The sequence below is a fragment of the Paramacrobiotus metropolitanus genome, unplaced genomic scaffold (assembly GCF_019649055.1).
Source record: "Paramacrobiotus metropolitanus isolate TYO unplaced genomic scaffold, Prichtersi_v1.0 Parri_scaffold0000355, whole genome shotgun sequence".
Lineage (NCBI taxonomy): Eukaryota > Metazoa > Tardigrada > Eutardigrada > Parachela > Macrobiotidae > Paramacrobiotus > Paramacrobiotus metropolitanus.
This window is the reverse complement of record NW_026570575.1, coordinates 7566-31958: the sequence shown is the minus strand read 5'-3', so window position 1 is coordinate 31958 and position 24393 is coordinate 7566. Positions and strand designations below refer to the sequence as shown.

At 41.9% G+C, this 24393-nt stretch overlaps 1 protein-coding gene across 1 annotated transcript; it reads right to left on the bottom strand.

Annotated features, from left to right (window-relative positions):
* Nucleotides 1-4175: 4175 nt before the first annotated feature.
* On the bottom strand, nt 4176-5528 carry LOC129602187 (uncharacterized; the record flags this gene model as incomplete). Its single annotated transcript, XM_055501157.1, has 2 exons — nt 5168-5528; nt 4176-4747 (listed from the first exon to the last, which is right to left on the bottom strand). Coding segments are annotated over exons 1-2 (845 nt in total), but the record flags the coding sequence as incomplete, so codon positions are not given.
* Nucleotides 5529-24393: the final 18865 nt, after the last annotated feature.

Sequence of the window (24393 nt, the reverse complement as noted above, 5' to 3'; positions counted from 1 at the left end):
TACGGAGACGAAACGACGTCGCTTGGGAAAACCAGGAACGTGAAATCCAAGACGCGGTACGCTGTAAACGGTAAATTTACGTGTTATCCTTATAGGTTACCTTGTCAGAGAAAGTCGCAGCACCTGACTGTTGACCGATTGGAGTCCACTTTTGGCAGTTTTATTTCAATTACTACCGACTAAAGAAGTGAATTGCGAGGTACGGTTTTCTTCGTTATTGGGCCGATTAACAAGCTCGACACATTGCAAACTGTGTTTAGATGAAGCCTTAAACGAACAAGCAATATAACGGTTCGACAAACCTTCGATGCAGACGCGGTCTAATGCCATAGTCGGTACGGCCGCCATGGTAACTGCAGCGGGGATTATCGAGTTCTATCATCTTTGATTTTTGTACTCTCTCTAGTGTCTGTATTGTGGCATGAGTATTACGTGGATTCGGCGGGGTATGACATGTTCCTGGCTACCGTCCCGTCTATCGGTTTAGCGGTTTGTGGCTTGATAACCGCCGGGAGGTGTCCCCGAGTATTGTGCCGTTTCAACAAGTTTGCTGGGCTGACGTCGGAGCTTTTGGCGAGCCGGATGAAGCCCATCATAGGACGGCTATGATGGGCTTCATCACGGCTATGATGGGAACAGCACTTTTTTCCGGGTGTATGACGTTGTACTTCACCTTGTCGATTGGTCGGTCATTTGGGTGGACTATGTTATATACGACCTTTTGCGCCGCAAAGAAGCGTTTTGCATTAATGACTACAGATGAGTGCACTCGAACGCTCCGGCCGTCCACGCCTGTACTACCATTCTGCGAACTGAGTTCTTGAGTCTTAACCCGTTCCACACCATGCGTGTTAGACCGACATGGTGGAGGACTTTCTCTCTATAATCCGTTGTTATGATCATAGGTTGTTTCAAGAACTGACTATAGCTAGAAGGACTGGGAACAGACTGCGCAACGGTCGACTACGTCATCACTGTCGCATACAGAAAACACTGCTGTGCTAATGCTTACCATAGTTCCACAGACTTTGTTGTCCCTTTTAAAAGATATTCTGACGTTTCTTTCTCATCAGAAGCTTTCTGAGCTTTTAATAGCTTATTTTAAATATTTAAATCCCAATTTCGGGGGATAAAAATAGAAGAGAACAGAAATCTGCTGAGAAAACTGACAAAAACCGTGAAAAACGCGCATCTGTCACCATGGCAGCCGCCCTCCCGTGTATGCGAGAGTGATGACGTCAAACGGTTGATTACCAGTCCTTCTCACACTATAGTAAGTACTTGGTTGTTTTTATTGGTTTTATTTCAAGGAAGAGATGTTAGACGACAATTTAAAGTACAGAACTGGTAGCTTAACCGAGTCCATAAGGTCCAGGGGGTGACCAAACATGGTCAAAATTGACCAAACGGGGCTCCCGGAGGTCCTGCTTGTCTTGACCGCCAGCCACATATCAGATAATTACCAAAAAAACCAGAGGAGAAGTAATTGCTCAGCTTTATAAAAGAATAAAGAAACGTTCAGAGGAAAGCCGTTAACTGGTCAGTGATGGTCAATTCAAAATACCATGTCGGTCTTGACACGGTTGGGCATGGTTATAATTAGTCAATATTCCTTAAAAATTCATATCTATTTGCAGAAGCATCGTACACGATACAATATACCATCAAAAGAAAGCCCATAAAAAGCTGTATTAACTAAGTGGAGCAAAGCGGTCGGCAGAATGACCACTGGTCAGCACAGGCGAGAAATCAGAAAAATCTATTTTTTGACTGAACGCCATTAAAATCAGTGTGAATAAAATGCAAAACAACTGCGTAATGACTGCTTTCGGTAGCTCTAAAATAGATATGGCTCGTACTCTCTACAGTGGACTGCAAAATGGACTCAACGTCGGGCTGTAACAGTGGCGCAAAGAGCTGTATCGGCTGTGCAGTGCATTTGCCTGTGTGTAGAACGTTATTACTGCCATGCACTGCACTGGCTACTTTATTGTTCCTGGGAGAATTCGTATGTTCTTTGCTAATTTCAACCAAATTAAACTATAGTAATGAGGGAAAAATCCTGTAAATGTTATTACGCTCGCGTTATTAATACTCTTCCAGTTGAGCTTTTGCCCTTGCATCAAAATGCTCAAACACATCATTTGGACCTTCCGGTTCATCAGCACTCGTGCCTTGTAACCTTTAGAAATCAATCTGTGCAAATTAAGCCGAGAGTTTAACGTATAGAAGAAATGGCTCAGAAGTCCTGTTTCCTTTCTGAATACTAAAATTTATAGTTTTGTAAAGACTTAAGTGACCGGTTGTTTCTAGCTGAACTTTACTGACCTTGCTGCGCGATGCTTCCGTATTTCTCAATAATTGGTCGCTTCACTCACTTGTAAAACACTTGGAAGAAGTTGGACACTGGTCAATTAACGATGGTGATCAGCGCAGACATGTTTCCTGTTATTTATCTCCGGTATCCCATTCGGTATCGGTACCATACTTTGCTTTTGAGCAGCTCGAGTGCGGATCTAACTTTTTTCACCACGTGCACAAATACATCCTGGTCAGCTCTGTGCAGTGAATTTCTGAGCAAATAGGCGTGACCTTTCTAATATTTTCTGCTTCCTACTGAAGTAAAAATGATAACTTAATAAGCGTATCATTATCTCCTTTATCATGCCTGTTGTCCCCACGCCGACGAGTACTCCGAAGTCCAGTGGAAAACCGGCCCGTAGTGCGCCGGTCACAATGACCTCCACGTTAACTGATTTGGTTGCCAAGATGGATGGCTATGTTAACTCGTCGACCTACAAACCCTCACCGAACAACCGAGATGTGTTTGACCTCTTGCTTTCTATTATTCGGGAATCATGCAAGGAGCTGTCATCTCTCGCCGGACGTGTAACTATTCTCGAAACTGAAAATGTCAAACTCAAGGAAAGTTTGAAAGTTGAGCGGGAAATACGTGAGAGAGCAGATGCGGACCTGCAGAGTGCAAACGAAACTTTGCGTTCCCTTGTGGAGCAGATGGATACCGTACACCAAACCAATGTCGAAGAACTTGATCGTGATATGGCGAAATTAAAGAGGGAGATTCCCGAACACGTCCGCGTCAGATCAGCATACACTTGGCAACATTAGAATCCTTAGAAATTCAGCTGTTTTCTTCGATAATCAAAACACCCCCAGATAAAGAACTCGAGTTTAGGGATCTCTGAGGAGCTAACACAGATATGATGGCTGACTTCCATCGAAACGTCAGCAGACGCCATACAGAGCCATACGGCGCCTCTGTACGGATGCGAAATTGCGCAACCGTCTTTCAGCGAGAAGTTAAACAGCGCTTTATCGATAGCTATCGCAGTTTTTTAACTCATTAAGCGCAACAGCATCGACTGGCTGCATAGAGATCAATGCAACCGCGGATGCTGGTGCGCGCGATAGGGCAAAATAGGTAAGACAGCTCTCAAGAAAACCAATACAGAATCTACAGATTGAAAGCCAGGCTATCCGTAACGCATGGCGTAGCTAGGCTGGACATTGCGTATGGCGCATGCTGAAATTTCGATGGAAGTCAGCCATCATATCTGTGTTAGCATCTCCGAGATCCCTAAACTCGAGTTCTTTATCTGGGGGTGTTTTGATTCTTGAAGAAAATAGCTGAATTTCTAAGGATTCTAATGTTACCAAGTGTATGCTGATCTGACGCGGACGTGTTCGGGTATCTCCCTCGTAAGAAGGCACTGTAATTATTCAGTATATAATGTATATTGCATTAGTTCCTAGTGTTATACAATGCGTTTCCGATATACATAGAGCAGCAAACTATGCATTTTTCTTGTGTATATAACAGAGTTTTATTTTCCCGCTCCATCCATTGTTCCAAAACGAGTACCGCGCCGACGCCTTGAATTTCCAAATATTTATGAATTGCCATACTTTACTACGTTTATGAAGAAAAACCTTCCAAAAAGCTGTTGCAGAAGGATATTTATGTACTCTACATAATATATAATGAAAAACATCAAGACTCAAAAATATTCATATTCAGAACTGCGGTAAAGTCGCGGATGGTCGGATCGGTGAAGGGAGTCTAAGCAGATCCGGTCGTTCGAGTGGGTTACCCTTTAGTCATTAAAACAGAACAGAACACTACTTTCCGGCGAAGAAGTACAAAGGTCACATACCCCACCCAGATGACCGACCAATTGACAAGGTCCAGTGCGCTGTAGTACACTCGGTCAACAATGATCGACCAATCAAAGTCAAAATCGTCGTGCCAGTCCACCCGGCAAATTTGTCGAAACTGCAGAATGGCTCGGTGACAGTACCAAACGGTAACAAAGTCCGCCACCACTAAGCCGGCACATGGTAGAATAACGAATATCAGTTCGAGCCGGGCCGGTACATGCAGGATGTAATGGTGCCACAGAACATGGACGACATGCCACCATAGAGAAAGGAAGAATCCCGGAACATAGAACTCGACAATCCCCACGACCAGCACCGTGGTGATCGTGGACAGTACGGTGGTCGTTAAATACAGTCCCGTGTTCAGTAGCAAACAGTCGCTTTCAAACCAGCCAACAGACACCCACATTCCGTCTCGCATATTGGCAGCCGACAAAAACCACTGCCCGCGCATCTTGCGTGTACTGTACCACAGGAAGACAGCATTGCCGAAATCGGCAAAGGCGAAACCAGCACATCCGCCGATAGCGAAAGGGAGATACTCTAGGAGGAACGGACGTTGGCTTGGCTAGAAAAAGGGCAGTCATATAATTATTATAACATAACAGTCATATAATTATATAACTAGCACACTTGCAACTAACTAAGCTGCATGGTCTTAACTATAACTAAGTGTACCCGCGCTCGTAACTATTTTTTTTGTTTTTGGTTGGCACTTACCTTTAAAGTTATTAAGCTCATTAAAACAAGTAATGTATAGAATAACAGAATTATTTATATACTGTACATATCTGTACTCTGATGTTTATTAGAAGCAGTTTGCTGAATGATTTTATTTAAAAACACACGCCATACATTGGCATCCTGGTTTTTTAAGTTAAGTGAATGTTACTCGTACAGATTTACGTTCGAAAATTCTTGATGTTCGCATAATCGCACGGTACTGTCTTTCAGAGGATATTCTTAATGGTAAACCGATAAAACTTACCTGCTGTTGGTGTTCGCCTTCCTGGTTTTCACGCTTGTCGTGCGATAGGTCTCGCATAATTGCAAAAGCTATGCAGAACAACAGGCTGCGGGTGAAAGATTGCAATACCAACCGTCGTGTAAAGGGCTTGAAACGCTTGACATACGAGCTCTTCTCGACAGCTTTTCTCATTAAATCATCGAAGGCAGGATCAAGCATGGACAAATCACTGTACGACCGGGAGCGGACGAGATCCGGCGGATTCGGTACATTTTGCATCGCGGAGTCATCCATGACTACTATTACCGGCGTGATAGATATGTACAAAGTAGTTAGATTTCGAAAGAATTTTACCGCAACCGAAACAGGAATAAAAATGCGACATTAAAAACTATTATATATGCAGCACGGTTAAATGCACTAGTTAACAATATAAATCAACAACGCTGGCTGAACAGAGTACAACTAATTACACAATACACACTGTTCCTTAGAACGTCCTCAGAAGGGATTGAGCTTACAAAGCATTAGCTCGCATTATTCAAGTATTATGCTGACTCGAGGTTGTAAGAAAACACTCCATCTGTTGGCAGTTTTGCTGCATGAGGCGATTAAAGCAGGCGGCCAAACGTTAACGCTTTATTGTACTCTGTACTTTTATATACAAAGGTACTACCAAACCGGTATCTACCAAACACGACAAAAATCAGTTGTCGCACTAAATTTTATAGGTGCAGTATTGCAGTCGGAAGCAATTCAGCGTCTTCTCCCTGATCAGAAGACGGTTAGGTGGTCCCTGTATGTGCCAACCGGCACTTTGTCGGTTTTCCTCAGAAAGAGTGGCGCGCATGCACACCGCGGCTGCACTTTCTGGACTCCACATTGGTAAATCCTTGGGTGGCCGCAATTGTAAAGGTTTGCGTTGTCGTAAAGGTACCCCGATCTGCTACGGCAGTAATCTAGGATCAGTCTTGGACAGAAGCGGTATATGATCAATATGAATTACCTGTGAAACCAAACAGTAAATTCTGGATAAAGAAAGTGACCCGGTAGAGTCCGTAAATCGTCATTTTGACGAAGCTTAACGAACGTTAACGAAACGAATCGTCAAGCCCCGCGCATGTTTTACGGACTTCTGAGCACCGCTTCGTTAAGTTTCGTTATAAGAAAATGTATTCTCGCTTCGCAGTTATATTGAAATTTTGAGTCGCTCTTTCGTCAAAAGATACCGATGTGGAATTTAAAAATAAAATAAATTATTTTCCAATTGTACGCCAGCCGCACTCGTGCGTGCGTCTCTTGCGCCTGGACAAATAATTCAGTGTTTTGGGCGCCCGGAACAGGGTCTTCGTAAGCGCACACTGGAAGCTGCAACCTATTGTACACAGTGAATCTGACGCTTTGCGAAACGCCCAGTTCTAGACACTGCACTACTGTTTCGCAAGCACATGTTGTTTATAGCTTCACAGCACTGCAAATCATAACGGCACTAGTGAACTGCAAAAGTGCAAGCTGCAATTTTCATAGAAAAAGTGCAGTCTTAATGAACGGTTTTCATTGTTTCTATTTTCAGCAGTTGTACCAACTTTATAATGGTATAAATGCTGGAGTTTCGTATCATTATTTTGTTCATTTCTTATAAATCGGTTTCCAAGCTATGTGTGCTGTGTAAATACAATGTGCTGTGTGTACAATTCTGTTTTGGAAGTTTTTATCGATCTTCTTCGTGCGAGAACTTGTGTGTGTGTGTGTGTGCTGTGTACAATTCTGTTTTGGAATTTTTTATCGATCTTCTTCGTGCGAGAACTTGATGTGGGCTCGTCCATTATTCCATAAGTATTCGCATATTTTCTGGAGTCAACGTAGATATTGCGGACTGTCAAATGGAAGCTACTGTATCGAAGAAGCGATCAGTCCCTACAGTGGACTTGGGAAGCAGCGACAGCGAAACAGGTACTCAGTTGATCTTTACATATTATCAGAGGGTAACTCAATGTAGCACTTCAGCCAGTTTCGATGTAATTTTCATACTTTTTTGTTCGACCGTGAATGGAGCCCGATGTATTCTGTTTATTTATTTGTATTCTTACATATGTAGATGCTAGTTCCTCTAAGCCAACGGCCACGAACGACACCACGAACACGAAGCCGAAGAAAAAAGTGAAGGCAACTCCAACCTGTACCATTACGAAGGAAGAATGCGCGGCAAATATTACTGCAGGACTGTTTTCCACGAAACCCAAAGAAAACGCCAGAGCTGATTTTTGGGAATTTTTTCACACAGTATGGGACGAGGGTGGTAAGGAGCTGCCTTTTGCTCAGTGCAAAAGGTGTGCAAAAGTATTCAGTCGTGGCGAGCACGCGGGGACGACAGCCTTCACTCATCACACTTCCATTTGTCAGCCGGACAAAGCTCAAACAAAAATCACTGCTTTCACAACTGCAAAGGTAGAGTTGTCGGAGAAATTTTATAAAATGTTTTTCAGATTGAAATAAATTAAAATTATTAGTGTGAATTTTGCTCTTACTGATATTTATTAGGAAAACATCATATTATTTTTTCCAGATATCTGCGGAATCTAAGAAACTTGTAGCGGATTCTCTAGCGATGATGTGTGCCAAGGACTCGCGAGCTTTTGGTATTGTCGAAGGGCGCGGATTTCAAAAATTTGTTCAGTGCCTGCTATCTGAATCCTTTAAATACCAGAAAAAGATTTTGGCTTCTGACATCTTGCCTTGTGAAAAGACTGTAGCAAATCATGTTAAATCGCAGGCGGAAGTTCTCCGAGCAGCCCTGAAAGAAAAATTGAAAGACTTGGTCTCTACGTATGGTGGCTCAATAACTACAGATTTTTGGAATGAAGAGTTGAACAAGACGGATTATTTGAGTGTTATTTATCACTACATTGATGAAAACTGGACCATGCAGAAAATGCTTCTTTTTTGTGCGGAATTCGATCCGGTTATCAAGAAAGAAGGAATTAACATCCGTCATTTTTTGGATTCAAAATTAAAAGAATATGGTGTTACCGAAGACATGTGCGACGACATTATGTTTATAACCGACGCTGGCGGAAACATGGTGAAAGCCATGCAGGCCCACCCGGGGCTCAGAGCGCTTTAAAGAATCACGTGTTCTGGACATCTGTTAAACACCACCCTGTCAAACTTTTTTAATCGGAGAAAGAAGTCCAAGTTTCGTATGCCGGACGAATGTGAGCCTATTTGGAATATCCTGGAAGAATGTAAATCTCTTGTTGCTCATTGCAAAAAATCTACTATCGCGAAGCGGCTTAAGAAAAAACTGATTCAGTCAGTGGAAGCAAGATGGAATACAAAGTTGACCATGCTGGATTCGATTATTGGCCAGTACGATGATATCAAAGCAATTCTGGAAAACAGAAACGAAGAACAGCTTTTGCCGGGACCGTTGGAGCTTATGCAAGAGCTGTCCAGCTTGCTTGAACCTTTTCTCAAAGCCACGAAAGATCTAAGCGCGGACAAATCGCCTACTTTGCATCTGGTTCTGGCACATTACATCACTATCGAGCGCAAGATTGAGCGATTTTCTGTGAGTACGAATCCAGCGATGAACAAATTTCAGGTTGGTAGCTTCTTTTTCCAAAGAACAGTTCGTTTGTTATTAAGCTTTATATTGCATCATCGAGAAATATATTTCTAGGAGCATTGCTTAAAAGTCATCAAGGGCAAGCTGAATATAGAACTTGCCCACAAGATTGCTGTTTTCTTCAATCCAGCCACGAAACGACTGTTGTTTCTTTCACCTGATGACGCGAAATTTGTTCAAGATGCGGTCCAAAAAATGGTGCACGGGTTGCGAACAAAAAATGCAGGTACGTTGAAAAAGGTTTTAACTGGCGTCATTATGTTTAACTGTATAATACGTAGTCACGTACGTCCATCTAATGTTTAATTTTTATTGCATTCACGTGTATGGTGCTATAGTTCTTTTTTCGCAGCAGTTCGGACAAAGATTGCACTGCGGTGTAGCTTAATAGTGCTTTCACTGCAGAGACTCTGTGTGCTTTGCATTCTTCCATAATACGATTACGTATCACATACAAGTTACTTTGTACTATACGTACTACAGAGTACAAAATAATATAGGCATTTTACCGTATTCTACTGTAGTTCCGTATAAATCTTATTCTACTTAAAGTGATAGTTGACCAACTAGGGTTGATCTGAAATATGTGCTGAAACTTTTTAGATAAAACGTCGGCCGGCTCTCCACAGGCAGTTCAGAACACCAACCGCGGGCACTGCGATGATGTTTTTGCCGAGTTTGCGGAATACGCAGACATCCCAAAAGGAAATCAATTAGCGAATGATCTCAAGGATGAAATTGATCTGTATATGAGTTTGAACCCTCCAAATTCTGATTTTGATTTACTTGCGTTTTGGCGTGAACAAACGCAGATGTTGCCGAATTTGTCTTCTCTAGCCAGAAAATACCTGTCTATAGTCGCGTACACCATCGGAGTACACCATCGGAGAGATTATTCAGTCACGCAGGAAATGTTTTTCAAGAACGGCGTAACCGTTTGAGCAGTGATAAGCTTGATGATCTACTATTTTTGATGTGGAACAACATAGAAAATTCAGATAAATAAAACTAATCCCAGGAACGCTTACTACTGTGATTGTATTTTGCGATTTCGTTGCGTTCAGTTTTTTTTACGGAAAAATATCGAAAGTTATCGTTAAGTTGCGCTCAAATATTTTATAAATTCGTCAAGGTTCGTTATTTTATGGGACAGGAAGCGTGCAGTTAAGTTTCGTTACGTTTGCTCAGTACGACAAAAATTTTCGTTTCGCTGCCGAAATTGTGACGATTTACGGACTCTAAAATTTAAGAAACCAATTTTGTAGAATGAAAAACTGCTAACGAATTTTGGCAAGTGTGGATAGCCCTGTATTTGTTTAAAACAAAGCTCGGGGCTGCCCCACAGATGCCGGTAATGATCGAGCTGTAAGCAGAAGACTTTGAAAAACATTAAAGTGTGGTTGCATATGTATATACTAGATCTTCATGCAGTATCATCAATTTGAATATTGCAGAAGAACACGCACATTATGTTGGCAGATCTTTATGGCGCATTGCCTTGTGACGATGGGAATCTCAGAAAAAATTCTTCACAGACCGAACATAAACGTTGCGAATTTCGGAGTGTGTAATGACAGTTCCCGTTCAGCCGAATTTCTACGTCGGCCAAAGCCTTTCGACGCCATGTGCAGTTCTTCCCAATGACAGTGGTCCATTACCAGCTACAAAGAACGACCGACCTGATCGGTATTTCTTTACCTCTTGATGGGATTAGCGGCAATCGACACTAACAGTTTGTCAGAAGGAGAAGTGCGCTTATCGCGGCTGCACCTTCCGGGCTTCGTCCTGACATCGTTATCGATGGTAAAAACTACTCAAATGCTTTATTGGCATAAATCCAAGTACACTGATTGCGACACAGAAAAATTCAGCAAACTAAAGTAAAATCCTGCCCCATCGCACGACAAGGGGCAGCCGCCAAGAGCAGCTGCACAGTACGCCAGATTTCTAATACGCTAAAACAAAAACGAACACAAAATGGCTCTTGCCGGGCTAAGAACAAGTAATTTCTTCGCACCACGAGCCAAAAGACTCACATGGCAGCGAAACAAAACAAAATATCCCAAATGGAGCGGTACTTTCTGTTGTTGTTCACGAAAGCCATTGTGAAGATAAGTAATAGAAAAATATGACATTAGACGAAAAGATTGAAATAAATTTGCTGGCAGTTATATTAGAGTAGCGGACGGTCGGATTGGCGAAAGGAATCGGACTGCATTGGGTCGCTCGAGGTGGTTGGTCTTTAAGCATTAACACAGAAGACTTCTTCCCGGCCCAGAAGATGAAAAACAACATAGTGCACACAAATGACTGACCATTCAACAAGGTCCAATAAAACATTGCGAAATACACGGTATAACCACCCGATCACCCTAGACAGAATCTGGTACGAGTTATCATCCTGCATCTCGGGCCAGCAAAGACGAATTGTCCGGCGACACTTTAAGGTGATAATCAAGCTGAATCCCACCAAAACGAGCAATGGGATAGTACCTAAGAATTCATACCCAACCGTATCCACGGTAGTATAATACTGCCCCACTGCATTAACAACAGACCACCAGAGAGCGAAGAATGTTCCAGGATAATTTAGCTCGAAACTGGCCACTCCAGTCAGCATGCCAACAGATGCCAGTGTGCCATTCATCAGTTGCACATCCATCAGTTCCATCTGTGATTTCAGAAAAGCCCTCTCATGAGAATCGACAGAAATTCGCATGCTTTCTAACATAGTCGCTGCCGACAGATGCCATTGTCGAAGCACCTTTCGCGCTATGTACCACAGCATGACTTTATGGAATAAATCGATAAGGGAGGAGAACACAGTGATATGACAATGCGCCAGGCGGAATGGAAAGGTATCTGACTAAAAAAAAACAAATTGTCAAATTATGATTGTGCCAGCGCTGATATATATTAAGTAGCTAATTCAAATAAACAACGTGATATGGAAGTACCAGGAACAAAGTAAATAAATTATTCCGAATCACTTAAATCAAGAAACCAATGAAATCTAAGTGATTTTGGATTATTTGATTACTTTGTTCCTGGTACTTCCATGTCACCCAATTTATTTGGAATTGGCTACTTATTAAATAATTCAAAATCACTTAAACAAAGAAACCAATGAAATATTGCTGTATTAGCCGGGATAAGCATGAAAACGGTACTATCGCCGTGTATAAATATTTGCTGTCCTGCCAGCTGTTGCTGACTTGCCAAATCCAGCAGCAGCCGGCAGGACAGCAATATTTGCATTCGGATTTCGTGCATGGGCGAATATATTTGTACATATGAAAATATTTAAAGGCACAGTACAAATAAAAGATTGTGAGCAGATGATCTCTTTTAATTTTGAAACTATTAAGCATACCTTTCCTTGGCTTTCTTGTTCCAGGTCTTCTGCCTTGCTGTCCGATAGGGACGGCATATATCCGACGGCAAAGGTTGCAAAAACAAGCAGGTTGCGGGCAAGAGATAGCAGTGCCAGATGTCTTATATGGGACGTCAGACGCTTCACGTACAATAGTTTCTCGACAACAGTAATCATCGCATCGTGAAAAGCAGGATTAACCATGGAGAGATCATCGCACGAGCGAGAGCGGATAAGATTCAGCGGTTTCTGTACATTTCGAACTGCGGAATCATCCACGGCCATTATGACTGCAGGCGTCGTTTAAAAACACCCTACAATTATTGTGGGGGGTTCTTTGGTGGGAATCTGTCCGTTGGCACGGCTTGTTATAATTCTAATGCGAGAGGATGCGAGAAGAAAATTTTGTGCTTATAACTTTGCTAACTGTAGTTGTATCCGTATACACTATACAGCGTGCCTACTTGCCTTTAATAGTGGAAGACTGCACTCGTACGTCCCGTGGTCTGGTTCAAGTACATCTACAGTGCACGATGTACTCCTGCATGACAGTCTGACAGTTAAACAGGGCTGGGCAGTGGACACTCGGCTGAAAGCTCGAATAGGCTGTTTCACCACAGTCGGTAAAAAGCTAAGGTTTCACTATGCAAACAAAGCGCGCCAGTCAAAAGTATTAATTTTGCAGACATTATGATAAAAATGTCTGAGAAGAAGAGTGTATGGGAAAACAAGCAGCGCACGTTCGAGATATTTTATATTAACTTATCTGTACTAAAGGGTGATACGATTATCAAATGTGTAATAGATTATTAAATAATAATATGTGTAATAATAGTAAGCATTACAACCATCACCAGCACTTTGCATAATATTATTATCATCATTAATCTGAAGCACTGTAACTCTGTAAGTATTATTAGTATTATTACAGTACATGATACTGTTAAGTATGATGCTATATCTTTATTATTACCATATTTAAATGTGTAATTAATCTTATTTAAATGTTTTAATCGGTATTCGATCTTGCAAACACAAATTCTGGTAGACAGAAAAACAACAGCAGAAGTGCATAATGATGACAAACTCAAAGTTATAAGAGTTCACAAAAATACCCTGCTAGTTCCGGTGAATTCAAACCCAGCACAGTACAGATACAATTGTTAATAAAACAGATGAACAAAAAAAAATTCGGCACTGTACTATTAAACCAGTCACGACATTAAAACAACAATTTGTTTGCATTTTTCGACTTCTTGCGGTTAGCTATAGCACCACCACGCTGTACGGCCCGCGCTGAACCTTGGATTCGGATTCGGAGTTGGATTGCTCAAACTTGGATGCGGATTACTCAAACTTGGACTTGGATCTCTTAACTTGAATTACAGGGGTGCCGCGCCAAGTTCGGACACTTGCGTAAAATTTATTTAAAAAAATCACCATAGGCAACTCTGTTTTTGTTTTTGTGTTTTCTTGTACAACTTTTAATTGCAAATCCACAAGTATCAAAGTTGAACATGTTTGCGATGACAATAAGGGGCGGGGCGAGATTTTAGGGGAAGGGGTAGCGGCCTTTTTTTTACGCTTATAACTGCACCTATGAAAAATGTAGCAACTGACATCATTCTGCTGAACGCATTTGTTGAGAAACTGCTTGAGTAGGCGCTTAAAAGAGAAGGAAGAAGGTCCCGCTAGGTGACCATGCTATCGTTTAAAACTTTGCAGCCTCCTTCAATTTTTAAAAAATTGTCGAATGAACTTGATTATTTCTTAGTAAGCAGTGTGATTTTTGCACCAAAAATTAAATTTGAAATTTGGCTCCCGTTCCCTGAGCCTCGTCTTTTTGCATGGAAACAAAATTAATGGAGGTGCTACAGACCATGCACTACGATATAAAACCCCTAATGTACTACGTCTACCACCGTAACGTACACTAAGGGAAAAAGCTTAACTTTTATTTCCACCATGACAGCTGCACTCCCGACAACTGTGCCGCCTTCCCACAGTTGCATCAACTTATATACCACATCAATTTGCTCATATTCGCATACAGCCACAAAGACAGGAAAACACATGCACCAATCCCATCACTACATTTCACATTAACCACATCTGCAGGCCACATTCATCCTGCCTTCTCATTATCCCCACTTGACCAGCGGTCAGATCTTACACAGCAGATAAGGAATAATCCGATGAAGACATAAATGTCTTCACACACGTATGGCCATAAATATCTTCACAAAGATATGGTCATAATAATACTCGTACTAATGAGGATGCAAACCATGCACATGGACAATTAATCAAAGCCACGATAGCCGCCGTCCACTTGTCAACACCACGGCCGTAACAACTATCACGCAAAAGTGGTAAAACAAATTTGGATTTCATTGGTGGAAGTAGAGAAATTTTTTTAACTGTCCGAACTTGGCCCGGCACCCCTGTACATAAGTTGGATTACTTGACTTTTATAAGTTGGGTTATTTAATTTGGATTACTTAACTTGGATTACTAAACTTGGATTACATTTTTTGGGCTTGGATTACGTTTTTCTTTGTACCGTTCTCTCGTGTGTATTCTTTTCCTTTTCTCATGTTATTCTAAGGTTTCTTAGGTTTCTTTTAAGAAACCTAAGAAACCTAAGTAACCTAAGAAGCCTAAGAATACCCTGAGAAAAGGAGAGGTATAAACACGAGAAACGGTATGAAAAAACGTAATTCAAGCCCAGAAATATGTAGTCCAAGTTCAGTAATTCAAGTTAAGTAAACCAAATTAAGTAATCCAACTTATCCAATTAAGTAATGCAACTTTTGTAGTCCAAGTTAAGAGATCGAAGTCCAAGTTTGAGTAATCCGAATCCAAGTTTTAGTAATCCAATCCGAATCCGAATCCAAGTTTGAGTAATCCAACTCCGAATCCGAATCCAAGGTTCAGCGCGGGCCTTTATATTTATAGCGGACATCTGCTCCGTGGACCGTTATGAGCGATAGTTCACTGTGCCGAATTAGTATTATTCGTAACTAGTGGACCCCGCGCAAAATGCGCGGAATTAATCAGCGATGGGTTATCAAATGCAAAAGATGCGAACTCACAAATACCAAATAAGCTTCTAACTGGCAGCTCCGCGCGAATTGCGCGCAATAAATCGGCTATAAATAAACTGCGTCATTAACTGCAGAACACACCGGTATGCAAATAGAGCGAAAATCAATATTGGATTTGTCTTCAAAGGTTTTTTAGCAAAATTAAAGATATACCGTACGATGTTACGTATTTTATTAACCTGCGTACAGAATGAACGGCTCCCAGTTGTCATGCCGTAAGCAGGGTTTATCTCACTTTTTCATAAATTATGCAAACTGAAGTACCTTGTAGTGTGGAAATTATGCTTATATAATATTATTTAAGTCCGTATCTTGATAATCCTCCGCTCCGTACACGTCTGTCACTGGAGACGGGTTTTTTACAGAAATCAAATGCCTCTCTTGGGCTTCGCGAGCCCCGACCGCGCCGCAGCACGGCTTCGCCTGCCGCTCCGCCTGACCGCGCATGAAAAACTTATTTAACACTATCAAAAGTTAATGAGTAACGAAAAAGTAATTAGAACGGTAGATCTAGAAGCTGCAGTAAAATGGTACGAACAAACCGTTTTCTCACCATTTGCTGGCAAGCTACCGAAGCAATATTACTCCCATTGCAACTGTAAACAGCTAATTTGTTGGTTGGCAGACCATTGTTTTGTAAACGTTCTCTGTACTTCCATGAAAAAATGACAACAAAAAGCAGTCAGTACACGAATAACATCACTTATCCACAAGGCCTTAATTATCCGATCTGAAGTCTTTCTAGCAGAGTGCAAAGTACTGTACCAGCACGTGGATGGGCTGTCACGTATAAACTGAGCCACCACTTCATGAGGCAGCTACTTAACGACCAACTGGTAACGGAGCAATTTCAAATTGTCTGCTTGGCTGTTGCAATGTTCCGTAGACTTTGTAGAGCAATGTTTTCCACAGTTTTCTTTAAAACCTTATTGTTTTCTCAAATCAGACTAATTTTGAAAAAACGTACTCATTTAGGGGTATCAAATGTTACATAGATAACAAAAATTAGTGCAGCAATGTGTTCTGGGTAGGTGCGCAAACACGGTGACCCCACACTATCTTATTCTTTTATTTTATACAGGACTAGCTGACCCCGCGCAAATTGCGCGGAATAAATAAAAGAAGAAGAGTTAATGCAAAAAAATGATGATTTTCAACTACTTCTATAGATCTAAGTAGTTTTATGAGGAGATTACAGGTTTATCATGTTACTGTTATTATAATGTTACAGGTTACTGGACTGCCACGACAACCCTATACGAAGTATAGACATTTGCATCTGAAATTTTCCAAATTTTTTCCGGAAATCGGTTTAGTTCTTCAGAAGAAATCCTTCGCACCATAGCAGTAAATAACCGATCAGCTATCAATCAAAATTTTATTTGCGCAGCTGCACAGTAGTATCTCTGTAATTAAAATACCGGGTCATTTTTACCATCGCGATTCGCGCGCTCAGCTGTTTCGAATTTCAATGTACGTACCATTAGCCTTGCAGTTGCAGTCTGGAGTTCTACGTAATGAATCAAACACTCCCGCTCGACAATCAAATTATAAAAAATTTCCCGATTTTCAGGTGGTTCTCTGTTGCTTCGTATTCACTACGCAATTATCAATAGTAAATTACTTTTTACAAAAATAATTAGCCATTTAGAATACTGTAATATTTCTTTCATCGCCCGTTTAGTCGGAAATGTAAAGCAGGCCGCATCGCTTGCTGCTCCGCGAGCTCCGCTCGCGCCGCAGTTCGGCGTCGCCTGCGGCTCCGCCTTCTATGAAAGACTGACGAAATTATTTTAAGTTTCGCAAAATTCCTGGCTCTCAAGAATGAAGCATTCCGCCCTGGATGACGCGCATAACAACCGCTAAGTAATCTCTCAAATAAAAACTTGTAAGGTACAGATATACATCTGCTGCAGTTAACACTAATTACTTAACTAAGTACCCTAAGCTGAATAAGCTCATATGGATATGCAACTGTCAGCTTGCTATCCCAAAACCCTAAACATGCTACCTTTCTCGAATATCATTTTCCACAGAAAACAAATTAACTCGCAACTTGCGAGTCGCAACTCGCAGGTCGTCGCAAATTTTGTCTTCGACGCCATATCAGTATCAGTGGCAACCGCCCGTGCAAACGTTACAACTTTAAACTGGTCAAGCCACTGCGAATGAAAACTCCTTGAGTTGAGAAACAGGTTGAGCAGTTCCATACTCGCAGACTTTGTCAGGTCTTCTTTCCAAATCTTACTTTTTCTGAAGCCATTTGTTGATGAAAAATTTATAACTTAATTCAAGGATTAAGACTACGGAATAGTACGTGGGTAGGATTCAAGAACGTCCCAACAAAGCATTTTAGTTGTCGAAACAGTGGTGAGGTGGTCAGTTTGCAGTGGTGGATTCTCAACTCTTCTCATTGGCCTTCTATGTTGAAGTGTTTTGAAGTTTTCTTTAAAACGTTTGCTTTTCTCTAAAAACTAACTTGCGATGGCAAATCTACTCGTCAAGGGCTATCGAATGATACGTAGACATGAAAATTTGATTGAGTGGATCTGGCTGACGAACTCGACAGAGTGGGAATTTCGTTAAGGCTTACGCGATTATTATATAGTGATTATATCTTTCATTGCGTGTACAACCTTTTCGGGCACCACCTTTCTTTCGGTAGACTACCTTGACGCTACCATTCATTCGGTACTCTATTCACGCTACCTTTCGCTCAGTGCACTATTATACTTCTTAAATTATTACCGTAATATTACATATATTTAAAATACTTTCGCTAAATTACTTCAGAAGAGCAACAATCGATTCCTGTCTCCAGTTTTCCATGGATTTCAACCAGATTTGAATAGATTTATTCACAAACATACATCCCCACGATCGATGCGCAAAAGGCTTATTAAACGTTTACTGCAATAAGTTAGAGAATGCCCTTTACGGGAAAAGACCCAGCAGCAACTTCTTACACTGTCTACACATGCAGGGAGACACTTACACTTACATTTAGTCGAAAATTGGTTCAAAAACAAACAGCTGGGTAGATTTACGAATGTTACACGCTGTCTTTTTCATTCTATCTATCTGTATATTAAGTCCTTAACAGAATAGTGGGAAACGAAAAAATGGCGCTGTCCAAACCCTGCGAAGAAAACCGGCACACGGGCGTCTAAAATTATTTACTCACAGGATTTTAGAACTGCTGATGATGGTTTGAATTATGCAGCAATAACAACTGTTTACGAAGAAACAGCAAATCCAGAAATAATTTCGCTGTGAAAAATTTTAAAAACGAAAGGCAGTGCCGAATGGTTGTGTAAGAAGTCGAAGTTAATGCGCAAAAAGATAGTGTACCGAATGAAAGATAGTGCAAAAAGGTTGTGCACGGAATGAAATGTAATGAAAAAGATTGTGTACGGAATAAAAGGTGAAAGATAGTGTACGGAGTGGTCAAGATAATAACGATAATCATGATTATGATTTTTATGGGCAGACTTTTAAAGGGGTCGATATAAGTCTCACGGGTCACTGAAGCCATCAAAACACCAAGGCTACTACGTAAATAGAATTCGATCAGTATCCTTTAGATAAAAGGGAATTTTCCAGAGGGGATGGCATTTAATACCAATTTCCAGGAACCGAAGGATGGCGATCAATCTTTATTGCAACCAGTCTTCGAGTCACCCGACTGTGTGATCCGAGTCGGTAAGTTTTGGATACCGAAATCTGTTTACGCTGTTTGATTCAGAAAGTCCGGAGAACATTTGTTTTTGGTTGTGACATGCATTTGTTTTGAGAAGGATCTGCTCCGGAGCCGGCTACCTGATGCCGATGAGGGGCAATTCCAAGGTTGCCTTGAAAAAGCTATTAACATGTTGCACAAAATTTAATTTACACCGAACCAAGATAAGAATCATTTGTTAACTGGAAATGTTTAATCGTATCAACACAAGCTAAAAGTTTCAACTTATACTTTGGAACGCAAAGGGCTTGACAGTTGACACGACGAATTAGAATCCATGCCAAAAGTAAACCTTGTACAATAAAATAAGTACATTACTCTGTACATAAATATTAACCGAAAAATACTGTACAATAAGTCCGTAAAAAATTATCTTGCAGAATGGTAATAACGCTGGGATTGTCGGACGGCAGTAAGGAATCATAGCGCATCGAGACGATGGAACGGACTAATCTTAGTCATTAATACAGAAGACTACTTTCCGACGGATAAGGTCAAAGACAACGTACGCCACCCAAAAGGTTGACCAATCGACAAGGTCCTCTAAACGGTAGCACACTCGGTAAAAAAACACGTAAGAATTCCAGTATAACCGCCCAATAAAGGGCCCGATGATGGGCCCTATGATGCTATCCACAACAAAGTAGCGATCGGCTTCGGAAAGGCAGCAAATTTGTCGAAACGGGAGAATCAAGCGGCGACATTTCCAAGCGATCACCGAGCTGAACACTGATAAACCGATACACGGGAGAGTAGCTAGGAACAACTCGTAACTCGCGGTATCCACGGTATAATAGTTCCATAAGTTATAGGCAACGTACAGCCACAGTGAGATGAAAAATCCAGGATAATATAACTGAACGATTCCCGCTGCAATCACTAAGCTGGCAGTGGCGAGGATGGCGAACACCAGATGAACGCCTATAAAGTCCTGCATGAACACACTTTCCAAACAGCCCAGATAACGCCACGTGCCCTGCCATACATCTGCTGCCGACAGAAACCATTTGCCATGCAGCTTCCGCGCACTGTACCACAGCACCAAAGCATTCATTAAATCGCCAAGGGAGAATCCAACACCGGCTCCCAGAAAGTGCGGAAGAAGCTCCAGGATAAATGGACGCTTGTCGGACTGAAAAACCAGAGTCGTATATTATTGATAGAATTGTAACTAAACAATCAGCTGTTGATAAAGTTTGTATTAAACAGCGTTATAATTATTAGGAACGAGTGTGCTGACGATTTGATAGAACGACTAGGATTACGCTTTAATCTCCCACAAATTTTCTGGTCGCTTGGCTCGTTAATCGGTTCGAAAATAAAAAAAAACACTCGTAGTTCCGGCGTTATTTTTAAATTACTTTCGCCAAAGTAATTTCGCATGGTACCCTTCAGTCTGATAGCTTTTAAGCCCTACCTCCGGTTGATTTTCATCTTCACCAGAGTTAAATCGCACATATTCGATGACGTAGGCGGTGAATAAAAGCAGGCTGCGGACAACAGATAGCACTAACAACTGTCGTATAAGAGGCTTGAGACGTTTGGCATACGAGTTCTTCTGGAGAGCTATTCTCATTACATCGTCAAAGCCAGGATCAAACGTGAAAAATTCGCCACACGAGCGAGAGCGGTTAAGAGACGGACGATTCTGCACTGTTCGGATGGCGGAGTCGTCCTTGGCCCAAAACGCCATCGCTATCGGCGTTGCTGATAAGATCATAAGAACAAATCGAATTTTGAAGAGAATATGGTGTAACGGTTGGGCAAAACTAAGCAGTTCGTACCACGGTTTACGGCAGCAGAAAATCAGTAATATATTACAATTGCGGTGACTCGCAAATCCCTACATCTCAGCCTCGCGTAACGGTCCAAAAGCAATAAAAACGGCAAGCGGTCTGAATCAGATTCCTTCTTCCCTGCTGACCGTCCTCTGTGACGCTCTTGCAGCCCGGTCCAAATCGCCTTTTTCAACCGGTAGGCATTTGTGCCCTGCAGCTCTCTACTCCCTTTCAAAAAAGACACGGGGAAGGGCAGGTGTCCTGTAGCTCCCTGCTCCCTTTCAAAAAAGTCAATGGGAAGGGCAGGCCAGTTATCCTTTGCCGTAGTGCATATGCAAGGAGACTTTACAGAGGAGTCTCTCATAAGTGTGGACAGTAAGACTATTTGAAAGGGAGCAGACCAAGAATATGTGCGGGACTGGCCCTTTGACCGCTTTCCTCGCCGCCGTACCGTTTGCTTGTTTACCTAGTCTGCTTTGTCAATGCATTCAGAGCTAAAATAGGAAAGACAGTAACGCGAGTAGCTACCTCCACCTCGAGCTTTCCACACTTCGCAAGCTTCTTTTACAACACAGCCTTTTCGGATCAGACGGCAGAGGGCTGATGCTGATACGCTTTGCTGAGATGTGGCGATCTGCGAGTCACCGCAATTGTAATAATACTGGCGGATCGGATAAATACCGGAAGCCACCCGGCTGCTTAGTGAATTGGGAAAAGGATTCAGCGGGAAACCGGCGAAACGTGGGCGACAGAATATCTGCGTCAATGATCAGCACAGATGTCCAGCGGGGATACACAGCATCTATACTGGGGACAGCGCCTTCGACGGCGAATTTAGATGAAATTTCTCTGCTGCTTGACTGTCTATGGTATAATGGTAGTATATGTTGCGGTGTAAGTTACACCGTGTAACTCGCATGTGATTCCATGTTCTGATCATTTATTTAAAATCTTGAAAATTTAATGGCAACCGGTCACGACTAGAGGTGGTGGATCGCCACTGCTACATCAGTTACCATGCTAGAAGGATAACACTACAGATGCCACAGCGTACAGCACACTCTCGTGACATCACTGCCACTACAGGGTACAATGCGCGGCGGGCGGGTGACACCAGCGGCAGCGGGTGAGCCGACGGAAAGGAGTCCATAGAACTATCGCGTGACCGCTTGGTCCACCGATAGGCGTGCTGTTGGGCCAGAGATGTTGGCCGCGCTCGATTGTGGCCACTGAGGACACATTCCCATAATTTGCCGCCCGGAGTCTAAAGAACGGCAGGATCAAGGCGCCAGCCGTACAGTGTTTATCGAAGCCGAGTTCGATGTTCTGAGAATCAATGTGCCTAGAGAAACCACCTCGGAGCCTATGGATGCCACGGTGGTCCGCTGTTTCTTCGATGAATTTTGTCGACCGTCACTACGCCAAACAGAAATGCTGCCAACCCGTTACGACATCAAGATACCGCTTGGCTAAACCGTCGTAGTTTCTTAAGTTTCTTACGTGTTATGTTTTCTTATGTGTTCTTGCCGTCGCCCTCGAGATAGTCGACCTTGTGTCGGTAGAAGGAATTTTATTCATCCATAACCTGGATTCCACCATAAACTAGCCAGCGCCCACTGTGCACTGTTCAAAAACTAATTTTTATCAGCCATATCGCTACCCCACGCGTTATCAATATGTAAAAGCAGGAACGCGTGCAAAAAAAGCTTACGAATATATATAAACAAACAAAATTTTAGATAGGAAAAACAGTTGAACGGTCGAAAGTTAGATTGCAAAACTGAAGGCACGTCACGGATGATGGAATTCGAATTATACGAGTAGCCATAATATTACTAAATAGTAATATTAATTACTAAATAGTAATATTACTACATAGTTTAATAATATTATGGAGTAGCTTATCAAAACGTCAAAGCGGGCCAGTCTTTGCTCATTAATTCGTACGATCTCTCGTCGGCGCAGAAGATCAAAGACAACATCCAAATGACCGAGCAAATGAACCACGGTCACGTAAACTGCGGCGCACCCGGTTGAAAAGCGCATAAGAATATATTAACCCAGGAAAACCGGGTACTAGAAGGGATGGGACTACAGTTCTGAAAATTGGCAGTCTGGGACAAAAAAATTCAGTTAAGAGAAAAATAATTTTTTCAAAATTTTAGCGACCATAGGTCAAGCAGGAGATGACCATGTCGGCCTAACACGCATGGTTACCATGTTGCGCCGACATGTTATCCACTGCCGTTTATAACAACTGATAAACAAATTGCATAGAATATGTTAATAGCTAAACAATAGTCGATAGATGAGTACTTCAAGATGGGTGCACTGTGGTGGTCATCGAGATGACCAGTGGTCAAGGGAAATTTTTAAACAAAAAAGTACTGATATGCACCATTACGTAAGTGCTACTTGGGTATTTCGCAATAGTTGGTCACTTCTTATGTATAGGTAAGTACTGCTTCTGCTTATGTCTTGGACAACTGGTCATCGGACTTAATGTAGATAATGTGTACTGTACGCAGTCCGAGTGACGTGTTCAGTGGTAGTAGTATCCGGTCGTGGAAATGAATAATAATAATAATAATAATAATAATAATAATAACGGAATTTATTGTCCTTTGCTACGGAACATTGCCCCCTTTAAGCTAAGACAGAGAAATTGGAAAACAAACAGAAATTTTCGTGCAAAAGAAGGATGTTGTATCCAAGATCAAACGGATTTTACAGACATCACTTGCAGCCTGTACAGTCAGTTTCAGCTGAAATTTAACGAAACAACAACAACAGCACACATAATTCAGGCGGCAAACTGAGGGTGATTCTTAATCCACAGAGGATGCTTCTTAATCCACGTAAGTTTCATCCAATCCACGTCGTCGAGTGCCTTCTGGAACGCACAGAGGGACTTATAGGATTCTGGAGGTAAAGGAAGCTCATTCCACAAGGTCGCAAGTTGCTCCACGTGCGATCCATGGACAGCAGTCACAGTAGTTCCGCATACCGATGTTGGAGCCGGCATTATTGGGTGAGGATGGAGCGTCATATAAATGCAGTGACGAGTACTACCTGCAACAGCTTAAAGCGCAGCAGCCGAACCGACAAACTTTACAAAACAAAAATTTCCTAGCGGGACTTTACAAAACCATAATTTATACACAAAAACAAGCGCTTTCTTTACACGGCGTAACTTGAGGCTATCCCATTTTAGTTCCTTTAAACGTTCTTCGTAATCCGACAAATTACTTCCGAGACGAATGCTTTTCACAAAGCTAACTTGGCACTTTTCAATGATATCACTAGACATTTTCAGTACTGGGTGACCGAAACTTTCAAAAAGTGTGAAGAACCGGAGGAAGACTGTGTTTTCGCTGATCTACGATCGTTTAATGTTTTTCGTAAACCAATTGGCAAGATCGGTGGTGGTGTAGCACTCATTATTCGTAGAAGTTATAAAGGTTATCGACGTGATGACCTAGAGATTCCTTCTGTCGAAGCTCTGTTTGTTGAATCGAAAATTTTAAACCGGATATTCATTGTTCTCTACGCTCCACCTGACAAATGCCAACAAGTTGTGCCTATGCTTACCGAACACCTGCGCAATAAGCTTACTCCGAAT